Here is a 23,367-nt window from a genome sequence, read left to right as displayed (position 1 = left end):
TAATAGGGAAAAGTTGCTGTTCTCTAACTCAATATTGTATCGCGTGAAAATAACATTGACGAATTGACATAGAGGCTAAGTCACATTCTACTCTGAAACATTTTCTTTAACACTAGGGCCTAACAAAAATCATTTTTTCAAGATACTACATATTTAAGGGAAAAGTTGCTGTTTCTCTAACTCAATATACGTACTGTGTCACATGGAAATAACATTTACGAATTGACATAGAAGTTAATTCAGTCTACTCTGAAACCCTTTTAACACAATAGCCTAACAAGAATATTTCTTTTAAAGATGCTATTTGATTATTACATAAATACTTAAATTAGATAATCTCAAATATCTCAAGTTTATACAAGCACATGGATATATCTGTTTTTGCATTTGTTCTCTTCATATGTTTCAGCAAGATATCCCTCAAAATTCTGAACACTTAACCTCGTAAAAGAAGTTTTTTAATTGACCTGTCAGCGATTGATAATAAGTTAGAATTCCTCGAATCCAAGTCACATCGCTCATAACTTGTTGCTGTGTACGGCAGACGTGGTTAGCTTTCCAAGTACTTGGTATAATCACCGTAAAGGTTAAATACATACATATGATGCAGAATTTGAAATCGTTACTGAAGCCGATAAACAACAATATATTGATATCACTGCTTTACACTAAGCGTCTACAGTATTCGGCTCCTCGAGGAACAAATCCACATCATAGTTTCACTCTCACATGAATAAACACCCAAATCAGCAGATCACACGAGACTCTATTTTTCTTTTTTCTTTGTTTACACCCTGATAAAATGTAGTCCCGTGATCAGGCGTTGGATTACTCAGCATTGTGGTCGTTCCTTGCTGCGGTTCAATTTTGTCATCATTATACAAAACTGTCTGTTATACCCACACAGTAAGATTTGCACGGTTTGAGAGAGAGAGAAAAAAATGAATATACAATCATAACATACAGACATTACCTAGTAATCTCGAAAATCACACTTGTTTTACAATCGTTCAATTTCACCCTCAATCTTCGCTATAATTAAAATCTAGTACATGTGGAGAAATGTGGTTTCGCGGGTGTCTTCGCTACAATTCCATATAATCACGAAAACTGGACAACTCACACTTATTATGAAAAATTAAACTTCCTGTGGATTTGATAACATGCACGGAGAGACTGCGAAATGAAACATTCATCTCAAGTGACCATTTCTACATCGCCGCTTTGCATATCTGGCGCCGATGTGACGATTATACCTCTTTATCTTTTGCAGCTCATTGGGTTTCACGTCTGTAGCTCCTCATGACTCCACAACGCTTTGATGGCAGCTTGTGCATCATATCGATGTTGAAAAGTGATGTGTCACACGACCTCTTTTCCCTCGGTCTGCCAACCCATTTATTTTTTCCTCCTCCACGCATTAAAAACCCAGGATTGTGTTATTCGTGTTTGCGCGCTGTAATTTGTGAAAGCGATACGTCGATGAGAGCCTTTCTCGTGAAATAGGCCTAGTTCTTAAACCCACGCAGCGTGACATCTTGTGCCGCCGCATTCCGCTTTAGATGGCGTAGGCTACCCCTCTTGAGCTCATATCACGTGCGTTTTGCGGGATACGATTAGTATCATCCCGAGCTCTACCACAAGGACCATTAGGATTCCGAGCGACGAAGCCAGCCCGGTCAAAGATGCGTTTCCATGACAACGCGTTCCGCATCAACGCCAATGCGGCGAGGCCTCGCGGGAGTAGAACCCAGGAATGAAGAAGGGGTGAAAACGAAAAGAAGAAGAAGAAGAAGAAGAAGAAGAAGAAGAAGAAGAAGAAGAAGAAGAAGCTGAAATAGATTGAGATGGAGAGAAAGGGGGAGAGTCACCATTGCGACTGTAGCTTTGCGTCCGAGGAGTGGGTATTTTGGGGAAAATGCACAGCGTATACATGAGTGATATGAATAATTACAATAGTGACAGCCGTCAGCAAGGAGGACCAAGACGCCAAGAAGAAATAGGAGAATAGACGAAAAAGAAAGGGATGATAGTAAAACGTTCCAATATTGAGAAAGTGATAAAAAAATAATGCACACGCTGTAGAAACAAATTCTTTCTTCAACTGTCAAAACAAAACAATACACACACCTACACACTCCCATGGGGCTACCATGCACTCACCGACACACACACTCATTATACATGACGTATCAGTATAGTACTTTCCTACATATCTAGAAAAAGAAACTTAGAAGGAAAGGAATGTAGGATAAGGCAGCGAGGAGATATTGACTTTCATATACAGCGGGAATCGACAGCCACCTGACCTACTTTTTCCCCGAGCCAGAGAAGTCCTCTTTTTTTCCAATCATTCTTCTACTTAATTCTCATCAATACAGCTTCACACTTAGCTACCAGTGATACTCCAGCCTAATTCCACGGTGCATTAACTTCCAGGGACAGCGAGAGTGATCCTTTTCTGTGTTTTCTACCAGGTATTCTAGTGAAAGGGAGAGTTCACTCGAGTGAAGGGCCGAGGTGTGACGTCATCGTCATGGATACCGCTCTCACAACAACTCTGTGCCTAACTGAATGAGATCTGGGAGCAAATATCAACGGTTTATAGATGGTAGCCATCAATGTCGGTGTCCACTCCAGTTAATTATACTTGAACGACAAATACATCAGAGGCTGCAAAACCCATACCAAGGGTACAAGCTATCTAGACCACATTCATAGCCATGGTAACAATGGTTACTTACAACATCACTCCCACACTCCATGAAATATGGTGGATGTACATCGTGAAAAGGGGCATTCAGAAATAAACAAATTTTAATTTGTTAATTCTTCAACATTACATTCAGTAGGGAGCATACAGTATATATCAGCACTTTTGTTTCAGCTGTCATACCCTCATCACCTATTCCTCATCCCTCCCCCTTTCTTGATTTGCGCAAAACTGTAAAAGTTATATGTATGTGTGTATGTACGTGTGTGCATTCAAGAGCATTTGTATGTGTAAGCACACTTAAACCCTGGACTTAGACACACTATGATGCATAATTTGTCTTTCCTCTCTCCTTGACTTACATCCTTATCTTTCTATTTCTAGCTTTCTAACATCTATTCATATCCCCCCCCCCTCTCTCTCTCTCTCGCTGTATGCATCCCCTTTGCTTCTACAAAGAGTAACACTCCTCGTTTTTTTTTTCAATACACAGTGACCAATAAAAATTGTATCATAGAGAGACTGATACTGCAAGAGGAGATAATCAATATTTTATTAACTGTATAAAATAAATTTGTGAAACAGATTTTGTCTCATCTTTTACTTGTGTCATGCTGGACTAAACATACAGTGCACTCCCGTTACAACAAACATGGTTATAACGAAATTTCATTATAATGAAGTAAATCTTCTGGTTCCAAAATTATCACCATTAAAGTCTATGGTGCAAAATTCGCTTATAACGAACACGGTTATAGCAAATTTCCGTTATAATGAAGTCTTTTCCGAGCGCCACAGACAAAGAAAAACAAAAGAAATGTGCTCCGTTATAACGAAATACGAACTGGTTTCGAAAATACGTAGCGGAACAAGCATTTATAGCATCTTTGCATGGGTGAACGCTTCACACCACTGTGTGTTCGCTCCTTGTGTCACGCACAGTTTCTGACGGGAACTCGCGTTTGTTATTGTAATACAGTTATCCCATCACATTTCACATAGCTTTCCAGTGTATGATGAGTATTCAGCAAACAGAATATGATATATATACGTGGTTTCCTTGTTTTCGTTATATATTGTATTTGTTCGGTTATAACGAAATTTCGTTATAACGAAAGAAAACTGCCGGTCCCGAGCATTTCGTTATAACGGGAGTGCACTGTATACATGTACAAATGTATGTATGTACATATGAATGTAGATGTATTCATGTACACATTAATTTATACATGCACACATATAAATTATACATACATTGTATCTACACACATAACAGATGTATGCAAGAAATGTAGATTATCTCCGTGTCGTTCCTTATGACACTCACATCTATGCCATTTATCATTGGTTAAATATTTTGGTATAATTTGGGAATGATCAAGCTCTCTTAAATACAAGAAGTGGAATCAAAAAGGAGAATGGACATTTCTTTGAAGTCTTATTAAATTACATGTACATAATCAAATCACTTTCATATGTGCGTTTTCTTATAACAAAAGGTTTTGTACATGTTGTTTTGTGGTAATGTGGATGCTGTCAGAAGCAGTGTTGTGTGAGTTGTTTTGTAGTGTGGTGGATGTTTTGGTTTTCTGCTTGTGGTCCTGTTCTTACATCATGATTACTGCTCGTAGAGAATACATGTGTACATGTATAGACCTTGGAAACGTCAAGGGGCATGACTTCCTAACTGCTAAGAAAATTCACTTTCTGTGGCTTCTGATTTCATTTCTTACCATCTTATACATGACCACGTATCAGATATTGATTATTAAAAGATGATGGAGCAGATCATAATCAAATGATTGGTAGAGGGCATACACATGACCAGGCACTTATTTTGCATGACATGTAAATTTGCTTACAACCAGTCATTAGTATACAAATAATGACTGCTATGAGGGGCACAGTTAAAATTATGGGCCCAAGGTGATGTGAAAACCATAACTATGCCCGAAACGAAGCTGAGGGCATAGTTATGGTTTTCACATCACCGAGGGCCTACATAATCTTAACTGTGCCCCGAATATCAAGCTGTCATTATTTGTTTTATATACCGTAAATATAGATTCCGAAATATAGATACCAAAAATATAGATTCTAGTCTCTTTTACAGCACTCGTAATCAACGCTGATCGACAGCGTGGCGGTCGTATCATTGGTGCGTACATATGAGTGATCTATGTTGCGACTGTCTCCAAACCTATTTACAGGGCACAGTTGATTCTATGCCCCGGACAGAGTGAATCATGACGCTATTTTGATCAAAAATGGGGCACAGCTATTTTCATGACTCCATTTTCAACCAATCAGATGAGAGGAATCTATATATGAGGTATATAATGAAGAATAATGACCGGTCATTAGCACTTCCATGTCCTGATGGTGACAGGGTCTGATTTGTTGTTTTATTTACTCGCGATGAGGGTGATTTATCAAATGACAAGAATCTGCTTCATCATGTTACAAAGCAAATAACACTGTACACATTATTTTGCTCGGGCATTAGTACATTTATGATACTCACACTCGGAACCTTCAAAACAGTCCAAATGTTTGGCTGTTCCAAAGATACCTTGTGTGGGTAATTCTTTCAAGTGTCCTCATTGACATGCATCATTTGTATAAGCCTCTATTCATGGAAGTCTTTGTGATGCTACTGTGGAGGCAACATCACTTAACGCCTTCAAGTCTAAAGTCATCGAGCACTGGAAACAGAAGCGTAATAAATCTAATCAAGATTGTATAAATTGATCGCCCTGTGGATACATCACATTGAACTTTGCAGTTTCAGGATTAGATCTGTTGAACGGCTCTCTACAAGTCTTTGACTCAAAGGGCATCATCATCATAGGTAATTCAGGTAATTCAGGTTATCAGCTGGTCTTGCAGATCTTGAGTATGGTGTCATCACAAAACCCCTAATTCAAGTGAACAAATAATGTGAAGTGAGCATATAAATAAAAGACACAAACAAAACGTTGGGTGATGAATGTTTCATGGTCGATTTTGATCATGTGACATGCTGGATGTCATGTGACACTGCCAGCTGAGTTGTTTGAGTATGTTCTCCTTCTTCTGCCTCCTTCTCATTCTTCTCCTCCTCCACCTCTCCCTCTTCCTTTTCTTCAACAGTTTGACTCAAGCCCTGCCCACAGCCAGCAACTGAAATCCCTGCAAGATGAAACAGTATAAATAGCACACAGAAAAGTAAAAAAAAGATGAACATTTAAAACTCGATGTACTCAGTAGGGAAATCAATTAAAACTGCAGGCAAATATCAACTGTATCAGCTTCATCAACCTATTGTTTATAGTGGCTATCTACGGATATCTGTGAGCATAAAGCAAATTAGACTACTGGAAAAGGGGGCTAATTTCATGTTTTGCAAAAAAAAAAAAGGTTTGCTGTGCTCGCATCGTATTTCAGGGGGGGGGGGGGTGGTCACTAGTCTTCCTTCAAGCCCAGATGATCACTATCATCTCTACTATGAATAAATTACAAAAAGAAAGAAGAAACCTTCTGATAACTGATGCCAGAGACCTAGCACCTCTCATCTCAGCCTAACACTTGATTATTGAATGTCAGTAACTCTCCAGAGCTCTGTTGCACAAAAGTTGAGATCAAACATAAGTCAGAAAATCAAACACAAGTCTCTGAATACTCCACTCTGCCATTCTGATTGGCTGATACCTGACTTATGTTTGATTTTCTAACTTATGTTTTATTGCATCTACTTATGCAACAGAGCCCTGGAATTACGTCACAGGAGGACCTATATATAAATTGCCTTCTTTAAGTATACAACATGAATGCCATATACGCTTCACTCCAGGGCGACACCGGTGAGTAACTGACCATAACACTTATTAACTTTGTGTTGAGAATAAACTCCTCACCTCTTTGTCCTTGAGATGTACACAGAGAACATTCATGAGGGGATTGAATCTTCCCGCAATGTGGGAAAATTTAATGTACAACGTAGGAGACAAATTGTGAGTTCTCCTAAGAAGATAGCAAACTCATGCAAACACACAGCTATTTCCAGATGACCAAATGGGACACCATATAAGGTGATGTGCTGATATGGCAACGATCACAATAGCCCTACATTTTGCTCAAGTTTTCTTAAAATGACGGTAAACTCATGCAAACACACAGCTGCTGTATATTCGGATGCCCAAATGGGACACCATGTTTGGGGATGTGTTGACGCTTCTATGGCCTTGATTGTCTTGACAGACTGCATTGAAGAATTCTCTTCTAAACTTTTAAGCACTTTGGCTCTCTACTTCCCTGCCTTTGTTTAAATGGGATATTCTCCAGGGTCTTTATTCATCCTTGAATCAAGTGCGTACTTGCCTGCGGTTAGCAACGGATACTGGGCAGCATTCTCAGGAAGCACCACGTGCATTGTGGGATACTCCACCAGACACTTTTCGACCAGATTGTCCTTCAACGTCCTATTCAGGGAAAGCTGGTGATACCTGATGAGATATGGAGCATTGAGAAAGTGTTTGCTCTGCATGTCAGAGAAGTGTGGTAATACAATGTATGCCCTGTTTGGTCTGCTTTTCATAGCCAAACATTATCATGACTCTCCATGTTCCCAATACCCGCCTAAAGATGTATGGGGATAGAGCCTTCTCTTCTGTTGCACCACGTCTGTGGAACTCTCTACCAGTCCAGCTTCGGAATTGCAGCAGCCTCTATACATTCAAGTCTGCACTGAAGACTTATCTTTTCCAGCAACTTTCTGAATGATGTGTGACACTTTTTGGGAGCTGGGCGCCTTTGAATGTTTCTACAGATAAATGGCGCCATTCAAATGCTTAATGCTGTTTCATCATCATCATCATCATATCCCTTTATCCCAGTTTATAATCGTCACTGTATCACAGATTGCCAAACCCTGTATCCCTTGTGCAGTAATCACAACAAATTTTAAAGATCAATGTAATTTCAAGCCATGAATAATAAAAACTTGTTAAGAATATTCAACACATATGACATGAAGTACTGACTTTTAGCACCAGACATATGTAGGCTGGACTCTGCTTGTAGCGTCTACAAGGACAAGAAGTCTACTCAAAATTATAAATCTATAATCTACGTGACAAGTAGCTGACAACAATATTTGGCTTACTGTATTCAGAGCATTGGCTAATAGGTTCAAACAAATCTACCTGCATACCACACATTGAATTCATCACAAGAACTTCACAATTTGATTGTATTTTGGACAAGATATGTCTGTTAACATAAATAGACTGTCCATATACACCTGTTACACTGTATGTGAAATCACTTATTTAGTTGAACTTATCCTTGAATACATTGCTTTACTTCCCTAGTTGAAAGAGACACAAATCACATTCACAGATAGAGAAAGAGAGAGAGAGAGAGAAAGAGAGAAAAGATAACACACCTCAAGACATTGGCTGGCTGGTTCTCCACCTTCATAAACACCTGTACATTGTCAACTCCACACGAGCAGTATCTCTTTAGCCTGTACACAGGAGAAGAGAGCATGGCTAGAGAGAATAATAATATGACATACAATAGCCGGGTTCACACGTACAAAATAGCGGGATGATGATCGCGATCCATATCTCGAGTTTTTTTGCGAGCGTCCACATGTACCAAATTAGCGGGATAGGGATCGCGATCGGTATCCCGCTACTTTGGCGAGCGTCCACACGTTCCGAATTATCCCGCTAATTGCCGATAGAGATAACAGCAAAGCCTGCAAACTGGGTCACGCAGTGCCCTTCTCTATCACTGCCTGTGCGCACTTCCCTTTGCCCATTGTCTTTTACGCGTCAGTGGTGTGGTTCGCGTGCCGTTGTTTTGTTGCGCCAAAGAGGTGAAGGACCTCTTTGCAGAGGCCTTGCTGTAGTGATGTGCGCATTGCATGATGGGATATAAAAACTCGAGATTCTAATTCCAACTGTTCACACGTACCAGCGCGGGGCCAATTATCTGGCTAATTGATGAACCAGCGCAAGATTTCTTGGGATTAGCATCGCGATGCTTATCCCGCTAATTTTTGGGTTTTTTCTGTCCACACTGCAAAAAACTCGGGATGACGATCGGGTGCAAATCTCGAGATTTGTATCCCGCTAATTGGTGTACGTGTGAACCCGGCTAATGATAACTCAGGAACAATACATGTGTATGCAACATGTCAACATTATCAGAGCTGCCAAAATTTACACATCAAAATCAGGATTTGTTTGTTTGCTTGTTTGTTCATTTCCATCTGAGGAGACGGCTGAGTAGCCCATATTCAGCTGCACTAGCTGGTCTTCTATGGGGGTCTAGTTAAGTGGGAGGCGGGACCACTTCACCGAGTTATGCTGTTTGCGGTGAATGAATAAAGCGGGATCATAACGTGCATGAGTTGTTACTGTCTCACTAAGGACCTCAATATTATGTCCTATCCGAGGGACAGAGTGTTTGCCTCTTACTAGAGGGGACGGTATGATTACACACAACATTGCTCAGTTAGACTCGAGAATTGAACCCGAGTCCTTTGGATCTGGAGGCAGACGCGCTACCGACACTGTGACACCAATGAAAGACATGATGTCGTCCATCTTACTCCGGGGTACCATCAGACACAGGATTACGGAGATTTTGTCTTCACAAGATGTACAGTTACACATTGCTATCATGGTGGCCAAAGTTTGGCAATTGGCGTTAACTATTCCAATTCACCACTGTTAAGCTGTGTTCAACGTATCTATAGTCAGGTGTACTATAATAATGGTAATACTTTTTTTTTTTTCCAATAATCATTGAGCGAGGGAATAACAGGGAAAGAAGTTCTGATGGCTCATTTGATCTGTAAAAGAAGTGGTAGGTGATTTCTGATCTTTTCCTATGAAGATATCATTGATTAAAAAATCATGGCAAAAATGCTTGTCAAAGTTACATGGTTTAGAGGGAATGCAAAGAAAGTGTACACACTTTAACCATAGGTCCTGTTGCATTAAATGTACTGTATTTAATAAACGAAAGAAACCGACACTTGGAATTCCATTTTCGATAACAAACAAAATTCAATTCTCAATTTACATTGGGACACCTAAGATCCATAATTAATAGGAATACATAGATATTTTTTCTTTTTTTTTCTCTCTCTTTTTTTTTTCATCACTGCTACAAAATCTTTGTGCATATAAGGCAGTTATGGTTGCTTTCCCCCTTTTCAGTAACCCAGGATTCAGCAACTGGGGAAAAAAAAATAGTGATGATTCAACAAACTGCTGGATTTGTATTTGGCACCCCTGGGCACCACAACCAAGTCGTATCTGTGTGTAATAACCAACACAATGGGCATATGGGCAATTTCCCTCATCAGGAAAATGAAGAAAGATTGAACATTTCAGAGAAATTACAGAGGATAATTTGAGATATCATCATATTTCTTCTTAGCCATCAAGGTAGTGATATCAGCTGTAAAAAAGACTACAGTATGACCAGTTGACCATAACTAAAGATAACATACATAAGGCCAATGAAAGACACTTAAAAAAAATCAGGTGGTTCTTATCTACATATATTGTAAAACTACAAGTGAATTATATCTATTGAATGTGTGTAATAAAGAAAATACAAGCATATTACAGATCCTCTGTAATTGTTTTTATTCCAATAGACCTTGAAATATTTCGGATTGAAATATTCAGAGCATGAGTTTTGGTTCGACATACAGAAAATAATATGTGTGTATATATCTGTATTCCCCTAATAATTCAATCTGCAGGTGCATACTATTTGAAAGAACTTATGAGTTAAACATATCCACATCAGAAATATGAAAAGTAAAACATTTCAGACTTCCTTGCACGGAAAAGGAAAAGCAAATCAAGGACAAAATATATCTGTTCATCCTTCCAGCATACATGCTCTAACTTTACGCACCATCTATAGGCATACTAGGGCAAGTCCAAGATAAGGTCCCCTCAGAAGGCAAAATTTCATCTTTGCTCAATATTGACATGTTTGGTATCATTTTGAAGCTTATGAGTTGAAGTTTTGATTTCCATGGAGGAAAAAATTATATTACATAAATTTATGCAAATTTCAAGGGCTTCATTTGCATAAATGTGAAACACAGCGTTACGTATGGGACATTTATAAAAATTTATATTAATTCAAAGGAAAGCAAATGATATTTGATTAATATGTGGACATAAGAAGTTCATCAAATAGTTTAACTTGGTATGAAAATTTAGGGATTATGAAAATGATTATGCAAATTAGCTCGTGTCCTATCGTGACATGTCCCATACGTAACAAATTGAGGTCATTTTTTTAGGTTTTTTCTGAAATTGCTAAGGTTATATTAATGCCCTTTTGGAAAGTTCTAATTTATTGTTTAGAGAAATTAAATACCATAGAAAAAAGAAAAAACAGTAAAAGGAATATTTTTTATTAGGCATTGAAATAATGTTACGTATGGGACAAATGCGTTACGTATGGGACATCCTCATACATAATGCATATGAATGCATGTAGCTAGCTGGGAAGGTCTCTCAGTACACAAATGGTCAATCATCCTGAAGAAAGCATCCCAACATTGTAGCTACTTTTTGAGTTATAGACACTTTAAACAATACATGTTCTTGACTGAACAATTTTCAGAAAGGGGGAGGGGAAAATGGCAAAATACACAATGAAAAATCAGCATTAAAGGGATGGTATAGTTTTTTTTTTTGTAGAAATGGGGATTCAGTTTTCAACTTTTAATGAGATGATTGGAAACTAATTATATGAATTACTAAAGAGCATACAATCCTAAGACTAGAGGAATTCAAAGTTTAGTGATGGAGATCCAAGTTGAAATGGTTGTGATATAAATATTTAAACAGAATATAAAGTAAAATGATTTTTTTTTTATTGCAAGTGATACACAAATTGTCCTTATTCAGGTTTCAATAATAGCCACGACAAAATTCATGGGTAATCTATTCGATCACTGGGGTTCCACGCAGCAGGTATTGCTTATTTATAAAAATTAATATTTCTTGTGTCAAGTTGTTTTTTATTGAAACGAAATGGCAAACTGCCCTTCATCAATGGAAGTAAACACCTTCAACTATTCAAGTTTTCAGTAGTAACTATCGTGATAAAAATAGGGCATACATACTCAGGTTGGTCATAAAAATATAGAATATGATTAAATATGATTATGATGGTAAATATTTGGGGAATATTGTTCCCTTGTCAATCTGGATCAGTATTTGAGTAGTGTCAACTGATTCCATTCCAATAATTATGCAAAAATTTGTTTATGGGTATTTTGCAAAATTATTTTGCAAAATACCCATAAACATGTCTTTCCACACACTAAACGAATGGGGGACAAGGGGCATGCATACTCAGGTTGGCCATAAAAATATAAAAATATGATTGAATATGATTAGGATGGTGAATATTTGGGAAATATTGTTTCCTTGACAATCTGGATCAGTATTTGAGTAGTTTCAACTGATTTTACTTCAATAATTATGCAAAATACCCATAAACATGGTTCTTCACACACTAAATGAATGGGGGACAAACTGTCCCATACGTAACTGTCCCATACGTAACACGTCATGTCTGTCTTTAATTAGAACCTGTAATTAGAACTTTTTACCTAATGACACAAAACTTACCTGTTATAATCTTGAGTGTTGTGACTTTCATCACAGTGAGTTACAAGTTGTAGAATGAAATACTTTCAGAGAGTTTTGAGGTTGAAAAAAATGTTCAAAAAAACAAAAATTTTCTGGTCCCATACGTAACGGCACATATTTTCTCTTCTAGAATATAAATGTGAAGGTCATTTTTCTCCATTTTTTGCATGATCATACTTCTCCTAGATATCAATCACCATGATAAAGTTTAATATGGTCAAAAGCCATTAACACTATTTTTCAGGTCATAAAAGTCTCTGAATGTCCCATACGTAACACGCGTGTTATCTTGGACTTGCCCACTAGAATATCCATGATGTCTGTTTAGGTGTACATAGCACTGGCTACATCAGGCCATATCCCAGAGTAGCAAATCAATACACCTTCTATTCAATTACCTAGATGGGCACAGTCTGGGAGGAAGGGACAAAATCAAGTACAAAAATAGCAGATATCCCGATGACTGAAATGAGCTGAGAGATTTGGTCATGTGACAGAGAGAGAGAGAGGGAAGGAAGGGAAGAGAAAGAGGAAGAGAGAGAGAGAAGAAAGAGACATGGAGATGGAGAGGCGGATGAACAAATGTAAAATGAAAGAGAAAATGTGAGAGAGAAAGAAAGACGGGAGAAATAGGCGAGAAACGGATGATATGAGAAAGGAAATCAAAGATATCAATAATGAAGCTAAATAAAGATTGCCGGGAATGAAAATAGAGCTAGGCTGTGTTTTATGAAGATTTAGAATTGATTATATAGTTAATTTCAACTGTAAGTCTATGGCAGCCTGTGTGGTAAGGAAATTTAAAATCGATTTTAGCTTTTGATAAAACGGGTCCCTGGGAATGCAAGTATTAGGAAGAAAGAAAGAGAGAAAGAGGGTGAAAGAGAGAGAGAGGGTCAAAGAGAGAGAGAAAAAGAAAGAATAATATTATGCTATGCATACATCTGCTTGTATATTAAAAGAATCATACTTTTGGTTGTAACATGATTTCAGGTTTCTAACATTTTTGATAAGATAATGAGAAACCTCTTATGCAATATGAGAGAGTATGTAATTCCAAGAGGAATTCAATGCTAATTTTATGAAAATTGGTTTTGAAATGGCTGAGATATCCAAAACAAAGCAATCCTAGAAAAAGTATGATCTACTGTTTATTAGGATCGCTTTGTTTTACTTTGTCTTTGGATGTCTCACCCATTCCAAAACCAATTTTCATCCAATAAACTTATAATTCCCCTTAGAATGGTATGCTCTATATTATTTCAGAAGTAGTCTCCTGCTATCTCACAAAAAGTTAAAATCCCAATCCTCACCTCCACCAATACTATACCATCCCTTTAACTCCTGTGACAACTTTGATTCCTAGTCCATGGGACAGCCACTGATTACACATAAATTATGCTGCAGTTACGCTGATGCACTTTTCTCAGCACCTTATCCCCTGGTATCTTAGGGGCAAATATGTACACTCACTCCTATATATACCTACAAACATGTACATATCTGGGTCAAGCCAGGATATCTAGGGTGGGGAAATTCTATGACAGCCCTCTGGCCAGGAATCCGGATCACTCAATTTATTCAGTCAGAAAGGGCGTAACACATGAAATATCAAATCGCTAAGGCGAGGGGGGGGGGGGGGACTTGGTCTAGATGTCAGTAAACGGAATGATGACAATTTCATCCCAACTATCAGCATTAAAAAAAGAGGGAAGGAAGAAAAAATATGTTGAGAAATGATATTCACTGCCCCGAGGGGCGGGGTGAAAGGTGAGCACACTGACCCAGAGCTTGTGGCAGAATATGATGAAAATAACTTGAGGGTGGGGCACTGATGATGATGATGATGATGACACTATACTGATAATGTTTGTTTATTCCCAAACAATCAATACCGTCACTGTTCAATGCATCACTTAGTATATCTGCTCATGAGTCATACTCAATAAAATGATCACTGTGAGTATTGGTAAGCAGGCTAAATATCCCTTTTCCAAAGCATCCGCCACCTTCCTGCTTGTCTTAGCTGATGTCTTTTTTTTTTGGGGGGGGGGGGGGGGGGGAGGAAAGGGGGAAGCTGTAGAAATATGTAGGAATATATTCTATGCCTTGAGGAATATCTCCATACATTGACCAACATCCATATGTCTGAAGTATATACAGCGTAACTTCACAATACACCTGTATACAACTTTGGTTATAATGCAACAAACGTGAAGAACCGCATGTAGTACTTTGTACAAATGATATGCAATCAAATGTTTTATAAGATTCCTTCACTGTGTATGAATGTTTGTGTGTGTGTGTGTGTGCGTGTGTGTGTGTGTGTGTGCGTGTGTGTGTGTGTGTGTGTGTGTGTGTGTGTGTGTGTGTGTGTGTGGTGATTGTAGTACCTGTAGCAGAATATATCTCACCAACTCTACAATTATTTCAAAATCCACTGATATCTATAATCTCACAAATGCCAGTTTTAAACATAAAAATCTAACCTGTTCAAATGTAAAAATGTAATAACTTTTTCTTATGAAGTATGGTTCTACAGCATTTTGAATTGACCTACTGTAAATTTTGATATTTTCACGCAATCAATTTTTCGCGCAATCAATTTTTCGCGCTGAGCAGCTCAGAAACATATTTGCAGGTCCTTGAATTCACCCTGCACAATTGCCAACTCATTCACAATGTGCAGAGTAAACTGAAGATATTATCACAGGTTTTAGAATTCGCACTAGCCAAAATAAACACGAAATACATGAAAATCAATTTACCACGAATATTTTTGCATCTACACCATTGTGTTTGAATGCATGCACACACAATTTCTTTCTTTTTTAAAGTGTGTTATGGTAGTTTCCTTTAAAAATGTTTCACTAATGAGGATTTTTTTTTTTTTTTTGGGGGGGGGAGCTGTTGTCTTCTATGGGTTATCTTTTACACTTAACAGGCAAATTCTATATTACATAAAAGCTGGATTCTGAAAAATTGATAGATCAGCAGTATACAAATGATGCACAGGTCTGAGTGTGTCAGTAAGAATTGAGTGTGTAAGGTTATTATTGAATGTTTAACACATGAGGCAAAGCTGAGTGAGTTTAGGCTGGAGTCCATAGTAACCATATCCACATTATTCCTACTGTTTTAGAGAACTGGGGACACATTTTTGCTAGAAATCAATTTCTTGATCATGTAAGCTGATGGCAAATCTACTGGATGCATTTCCCTTTGGCTTGCCATAGATGCCATGCTTTCTTGGAAGCAGTGGACCAATTTACTGGATGTGCATTGTAGGCTTGGCTGTACTAGGTAAATTTACTGATGCATGGTTAGCTACAATGTAGCCAATATGCAAAGGTACACAATGACATGTTTACAGTGGCTATACTGTGCCACAGAGTAAGTGAGGCAAAACAGTGTTAGTAAAAATCAACACACAGCTCTCAACCACTGAGACCAAAGAATTTTCTCAACACATTCTATAAGATCAGAAAATCAATATGCAGGGACTTAACTAAGCTATCATATAAAGGCGTTTTCACATCAGCCCGATAAAAATCCAAGCTCGAGACATTTTTCGCGATCGCAAATTAGCGTGCTATTTCATTTCCTATTCACACCAGCCCGAAGAGAATTAGCTAGAAATTTTTTTCGAGCTAATTCGACAGCTGAGCATGCGCAAACAGTATCGGGTCACACACGCTAGGCATGATGGGATTATGGGATGCGTCGCGCTAATTTCTTGAGGCGATTTCACATTATCAAATAGCACGCTAGTTCGCTATGTTATCCCGCTATTTCAGAAATTTCCCGAGTTGGACTCGAGAAATTTTCTCAATCAGAGCGATATAATTAGCGCGCTAATTTGTGTTCACATTATCAAATAGCGCGCTATTTCGTGATTGGGTTAATTTCCCAAGTCAGAAAATAGCGCGCTATTTCGAAACATCGGGCTGATGTGAAAACGCCTACTGTGAACAGTAGCTTTACAATAATGCTAACCAAAGGGCATGTGTCAATGAAATCTGCAAGCTCCCAATGATACACTGTAATTCATTATGCAGTGAAGCAATTGATTAATTAAACTGCAGCATTAATAAAGGCAACATTACATTGGAAGTATGCTGAAAACACCAGACGGAAGCTGCAAATTGCATATGTCATGAATTAATCAAACAATAATTTGTAACAGCAATTCTGACTGTGCAACACAATTACACAGATTGCATAAACAAAGGTCTTCAAATTGTGTCCTTGAAAATGTGATCTCCATTTCAAATCTTGCAGCCAGGTGTATAATGTCTTCTTTTCAATCATGGAAAAGATCTGTGTAGACTCTACCATATACACTGTTCCTTTGCTACTGAAACAGGCTCACCATGAGAACATATCACTCCTTAAAGGCACATGGTCCCAGTGGTTTAGTCAAATGCGTATGCGGGCGCACAGCGCAAGTTTCCTAAAGAGACCTACGCTATCGACTCCTCTTTAGCGCTTACGCTTTGGCCCATACCCCCCCCCCCCCCCCCCCCCCCCCGAGTCCGAAGAAGTCCTATCCACTGTAGTCAGTGGTCCAATCACAGTTCGGCTCATGATTCGGCTGAGGGGGATGACAGCTTTAGCAAACTTCTTTTGTGATGTCATACTAAGAAGCACATATGCACGCACCCTGGCATTACTACAGACTGCATGATGCACAGAGAAGACAACGAAGGCAACGTTACCTAGCAACATCTACACGCTTTACTCTTGATGACAGCTCGACTTCGGCAATTTTCGTATCAATGCTAACGGTGATTGGCAGTATCATCAACAGTGCCCTCTACACTACCAGGACTATGCGCCTTTAATGGATGGTATAGTTTTGGTTGGAATGGGACTTTACGTTTCTGACTTTTTTGTGTGTAAGATAAAGAGGAAACCTCTTATGAAATATGAAAGTGCATACAATTCTAACAGGAACTAAAAGTTTATTTCATGAAAATTGGTTTTGAGATGGCTGAGATATCCAGAAACAAGAGGTCCTGATAAAGGTGGGACCCACTTTTTGTTAGGAACACTCTGTTTTACTTTGTTTTTGGATATCTCAGCCATTTCAAAACTGACTTTCATCAAATAAACTTTGAAATCCCCTTAAAATTGTATGCTCTTTTATATTTCATAAGTGGTTTCTAATTATCTCACCAAAAGTTTATATCTGAATCCCCCACCTCAACCAAAACTATACCATCCCTTTAATGACAACTTTTCCCTTCAGCAAAATCAGAAAACTGTGAGGGCTCATACCAGATATTTGCTTCTATACTTTTTTTTTCACATTTTCAGTTTGGCTTTGCTTTGCAAAAAAGTAAAAATAAAAACAGTTAATGGAAAACATCTGAAATCAGAGTATGAGTGCTGGAAACATTACCAAAATCTGAATAAACACCAAAAAATTTCAATGAATAGATTTCAGCAAAGTTGTATTTTGAAAATGCTTCTCAAAGTAGAAGGTTTACAAAGGCCAACATGAATCATATCGAAAATAAATAATTTGGCGTACATATCTGAAATATAATATACCTTGCACCTGAGCCTCCTTTACAGAAATCAATCCTTGTACATTCAAAAGTTTGTAGCAACCCTACATGTTAATAAGACTGAATTTCATGATGCCAAGTTCACTTCCCGAATCAACACAGATAGCAATTTTGACTTCTGAATGATAAAACATCTGTTAAAGGCACTTGTGGTTTAGTTTAAGTACCTGAAGAGTGTTTACTAATGCATAGTGTGACTGAGCATGTCAATATTCAAGCAAGAACAAAAACATATAAATGCAATTGGAAAATAGCAATGTTTTCTTTTTCTTACCTTTGTCTAATGACTGGATCTGCAGTCTCTGGATGGATGTATTTGCACAGTGCTTCTTTTAATGTAACTGTCTCTTGAAGTCTGTTTTGTGAAAGAGAGAGTGGAGGAGACCATTGCCAGTATCAGAAATCTTCCCTTCTTTGCCAGTGAGTTCAAATTCATGGCCACACCTTCACATACTGTTAAAGTGGACATTTTTACAATAATGTGGATTTTTTTTGCACATTTTACATGAGCAGAAACTAGTATGAAAATAAACACCACTATGCAGATTTTGCTTGTTATATGTAATGTCTTGATTCTGCGGAATCAAAAAGACACGAGAGTCATCTTACTCGGCAGAATGCGAAAAATTACTCGCTCAGGAAATACCCACTTTTACAGCAATCCATCTAGAATTAAAAATAGTGACTATGTTGCATGTCGCTCATATGCTCTACAGCTTGCAATGGAAAGTTTGAACATGGAGAAGCTGGTAAAAAAATCAGCCGCGGTACATCTTCACCCCTCTGCATTAATGATCATTTTCCTCATTCGAGACATAGTTCACTATGATGATTATTCTTCCCACTCATCCAACTTATTCAGGATGAAATTGACTTGAAATGTTTATTTGATTCAACCAAAATCAGAGGAGCAGTTGACGGGAGTATAGAATTGGACCACAAAGTTGGCAGGAGGCATTATGTATTAAACCTACATGATAGCCATTAAATTCTGTGCTGGAAGTTGTGTGTTTCAATAGATGGTCTGAGACACAAACATGTGACCGACATGTGACTAACACGTGACTAACACAGGGGTAGAAAATGAGGTGAACCCTCGCCAGGTCCTGAGGTTTCAGTAACACCTGGGGATTATCTAATCATAACTACTTTGTGTGCAGAGTATACCATACACATTCAATTCCTCAAATAAATAAGTAAGCATGTAAATGGGGATGAAAATCAAAATGACCTGTCAGTCATTGATTTGTCCGTTAATCTGTCTGTTTGTTACCTGATGTTGATGTACTCAGCTTCTGCTTGAGGGAAGATCCATTTTACATGCCACATCATCAGTTTAGTTCTGCAGGGAAGCAAGGATTACACATTGATTCTTCAAATTAATGAATTAATGAGTTGCAATAATAAAAACAATTTGATGTATTAAAAATTTACATCAACTTGAATGAATATGCAGTACAAACTGTTATGAGGGATCAGAACCAGCAATGGCTGGTGGGTGGAAGCTCAGCAGTCTAGTACGTAGATCCAACCCGAGTATGTATGCCTATTATTTGTTTTTACAACAGCAACACTAAAAACACTGGATATTCTGTGTTTATCTACACTGATCAAGGCCAATGTGTCAATTAGTTGCAATGATCATAAATTTGTATGAGTGAATAATACTATCAATCTCTGGCCAGCCTGTGACAGCTTTAAGACAATCTGTCATCTGTGTACAGCTGTACTAGCAAATCCTTCTCATCTTTTTTTTTTCTCACACTATGAAGTCAACCTCTTTGTAATACAACAGATAAATGCCCTATAGACAGACCGTGGCACTCACTTTTTGTTGAAGCTGGTAGAATTTTCCCGATGCTTGGTGAAATGATGGGGCAGAAGTCTGAGTCTGATGTGTCTCTTGTATGCCTCTTTGCTCACGAGTTTCCACTGTCAGGACAAAACAATGCAAACTTACAAACTAGTTGGCCATTGCCTGCTGTATTTTCAGTTTAAAGGGGAAGGCTAGTAACTGATCAGTGGGAATCAGTGGAAATGCTGGGAGATGATTGTTCCAATCCTTATGGGATTCATTCAAGAGTACATTGTATATCTATTGTTGTGTGAAAATTATTTGCTTCAGAATGGTCTCATATTCAAGTAATGTGCAGTTTAATGCCCCGTCACTGACCAGGCATGCTTACCTGGAAACATTAAACTGCACATTACTTGAATATGAGAACATTCTGAAGAAAATAATTTTCACAGAGTAATAGATATATAATGTACTCTTGAATGAATCCCACAAGGATTGGAACAATCATCCCCCAGCATTTCCACTGATTCCCACTGATCAGTTACTAGCCTTCCCCTTTAAGAGAGATCAGACACTACAGACCTAGTAATGGTCTATCTGATACTGCCGTTTCTACCAAATATACCCCAATACCTGGAATCAGTTTGCATGCGAAGTAAAAGTTATGGCAATGTTGGGAAAACCTCAAGTAATCGTGTTGTTTGCTTCTTTTTTTCCAGGAACAACCTGTGATGAGAAAGAGTGCTTAGACTTGTAATATATTTGGAGATTTTAAGGCTATTTGCACACAGGAATGTGAAAAGCGTTCTGTGAGTTTCATAGATACTGCTCCTTATCTCAATTACATTGTTCTTGCACAAAATGGATATTTGGATATATACGACTTATGTAGATCAGGAAATTTTGAGCTCAGAATAGAAAGGAACACGTTACACACACACACACACACATGCATCAACTGGAAAATGTCATCCTTTCAGAATAGAATCTATGTTCATTTTTTTTTTTTTTTTTGCATAAATGGCACAGAATCATGCTGTAATATAAACCAACACAATAATCCCCTTATAGCTTACAGTACGAATGAAGTTACTACCAAGGCAACTGAGCTAATTGATTATGAGTCTAAATACCTGTACTTGAAATGGCTCAGATACATGTCGTTAGAAATGTTACTCACTCTGAAATTGAGGAAGCCTGGTTTATTCTTGATGTCACCGACTGCACTGTAGCGCTTCCTGTCTGCATCTTCTAGAAACCTGTAGTCTGAGAAACGGAATCACTTCGTTATAAGCACAAAATCATGATAACATCATCTATGGATAAGCTTTAATTTAAAAACTCTACACTATATGGAATGCATCCTCTGGGGAAACTATCAATTCCAAAAGATATTGAAATTTTAACTGTTATTTTATAAACTCATCAAGAAAATAACATGTGTGTATACTTTGGCATACATATTGATATATTATAGCATATGTGGAAAATGCTTGCACTAAGTTTCAAAATGTGAATGCTATCGTAAACATCTTGAAAATCCCTCCCCCCCCCCCAAGCAAAAAAACAAAAAATGAAATAAAAAAATATATAAGTACAAGTTAATAAGTCTCTTCTCCAGAATGCAAAAACATCTTAATTTGTCCACATATCATTCTTGAAAATAATATACAGCGGTAAATGGTGTAAATTGACAACACCGTACAAAATGGACTACTCAGCAAAGAAAAAAGAAGGAAGTAGATTGCATTAGAATGTGAGAGCAGCTTCATCTTACATAGAACTACCAAAATTAGAGTTATACAACTATCTTCATCATTTTAATGACAAACCAAAACATCTTAATTTTTTCTAAATTCAAAGCTTCCATTTGGGCTGAAATTAGGCATACCACTCAGAAGATGATTTTCACTGAAGTCTTTCACAGCTACAAAGGCTGTCTTGTCCCTGACGCCTGAACAACCAGACTGGGATTTGTGCTGCTTTACACAAGCTAAACTGAGAGTTGTGAAGGATAAACACAAACAAGGCAGGAAATGAATTATCACAGATTAACTAGTGAAATATAAAATGCATGTTACTCAATCAGCAAATATCTTTTTTTTTGACAACATGAGATATGTAATGCATGAAATTACATTCACCACATCTGCGGTAAGAATACTGACCTTACTTCATGATACAGTATGTTTGCTTAATTAAATGTACACTTAATCTGCCAAATGGTGTTGACACTTCATTACAAATATTCTATGTCTTTTGAAAAACTGAGAAACAACAGAACAATATGATTACACTCTATCTTTATCATTGAAAAGACACCACTGCACTTGAACAGCGTGTACATGATTATTCATTAATACCAACTGGAATGCTTATTATTATCTATGATAGGAAATGAACTGTTTTTCTGAGCCACCCCAGTGGCCAGCAACTGAACGTCCATTCAATTGGACCAAAAGCTTCACACGACCAGATCTTTAATATCCTCTTGTCAGGACATGGTGGGATACTTTGCTCAGTTTTCGGGGAGCCTACGACAGATTCAGAAAAACTAGGGAGCTCTGCTAATATGCGTAATACATATATATACATGTATATATATATATATTTTTTTTTTTTTTTTTGGGGGGGGGGGGGGAGGGAGTCCACAATTATTACAATAGATCATCTTGAACACAGCTATTCCCAAAACTACAATGGTAATTTACTGGTTTGAAAAATGGATGTGTAATGTTCAACATACTTTTCTCTGAAACATAATGAAAAAATCATAGTAGGCCTAAAGAAGGAAAGGCCTTTTTGACACACAGGAAAAGCAATTTATGTTTGTCAAAAGACTGGGTTCTTACCAACAGGTAGTTGTCCGACATCTTGGACAGGTATACTTTGCATTTTCAGAGGCACAGACCATGCACTTCCTGTTTTGGGTGCAAGCATGCAGGAAAAAAATATGACAGAAATGGAGAAGACTGTCAGAAATTGAAAAAGTCTGCAAGAATGCATTTCCTCTGGTTTAAATAAAACTAACAAATCTACGATTACAAGCACTAACAAATTAAATTTTATAAACGTAATTTAAGTTTGAAACATATAATGTTAAGTACCCTCTTCAATGATGATTCTGAAATCATATAAACTCTTATAATACTATTGTTCTTTTGAATTAGACATGGATTATACTGAAGGTAGATGTACAAGATACTACAAGATCAAACTATGAAAGTAAACAGATCAACCACTGATGTGCCATATGGTCATCCTTATTGACCAGTGTATTTAATACACTGTATATACTTTGAGTATGTGTCAGTCTCGGCCATTATGTTTTTACATTAAGACAGTATTCTCGGTCTGGATCTGGTTGGTTTGTTAGTAATTTAATGTCCTCAGCAGACACTATCTACAATAACTTGATAACATGAGAAATGCATTCCATGTGGAACAACTTAAGGGTATTATGATTTTAACAATTAGATCCCGAAAGATACACTACAGATGGAAGAAGAAAAATTATTCGTAATAAAGTCTAGTATTATTTGTTGCAGTGTGGTCCACACAAAATAATGTAAAATATTCTGTGGGTAAACACATCAG

The 23,367-nt window shown here is 37.7% G+C and overlaps 1 protein-coding gene across 1 annotated transcript; it reads right to left on the bottom strand.

The window, feature by feature from the left end:
• Positions 1 to 5,723: 5,723 nt before the first annotated feature.
• On the bottom strand, positions 5,724 to 23,093 carry LOC139717901 (box C/D snoRNA protein 1-like). The gene is made up of 11 exons (XM_071629387.1): positions 23,068 to 23,093; positions 22,623 to 22,691; positions 21,662 to 21,768; positions 20,951 to 21,036; positions 19,801 to 19,904; positions 19,246 to 19,314; positions 18,247 to 18,327; positions 8,139 to 8,219; positions 7,073 to 7,197; positions 6,610 to 6,618; positions 5,724 to 5,884 (listed from the first exon to the last, which is right to left on the bottom strand). The coding sequence occupies exons 1-11, from the start codon at positions 23,091 to 23,093 to the stop codon at positions 5,724 to 5,726; spliced, it is 918 nt and encodes a 305-aa protein (XP_071485488.1).
• Positions 23,094 to 23,367: the final 274 nt, after the last annotated feature.

Source organism: Diadema antillarum, unplaced genomic scaffold (assembly GCF_040938485.1).
Source record: "Diadema antillarum isolate AM-2024a unplaced genomic scaffold, OU_Dant_1.0 scf00000085, whole genome shotgun sequence".
NCBI classification, from domain to species: Eukaryota; Metazoa; Echinodermata; class Echinoidea; order Diadematoida; family Diadematidae; genus Diadema; species Diadema antillarum.
Note: the sequence above shows the minus strand (reverse complement) of the source record. Positions and strands in the feature narration are given on the sequence as shown.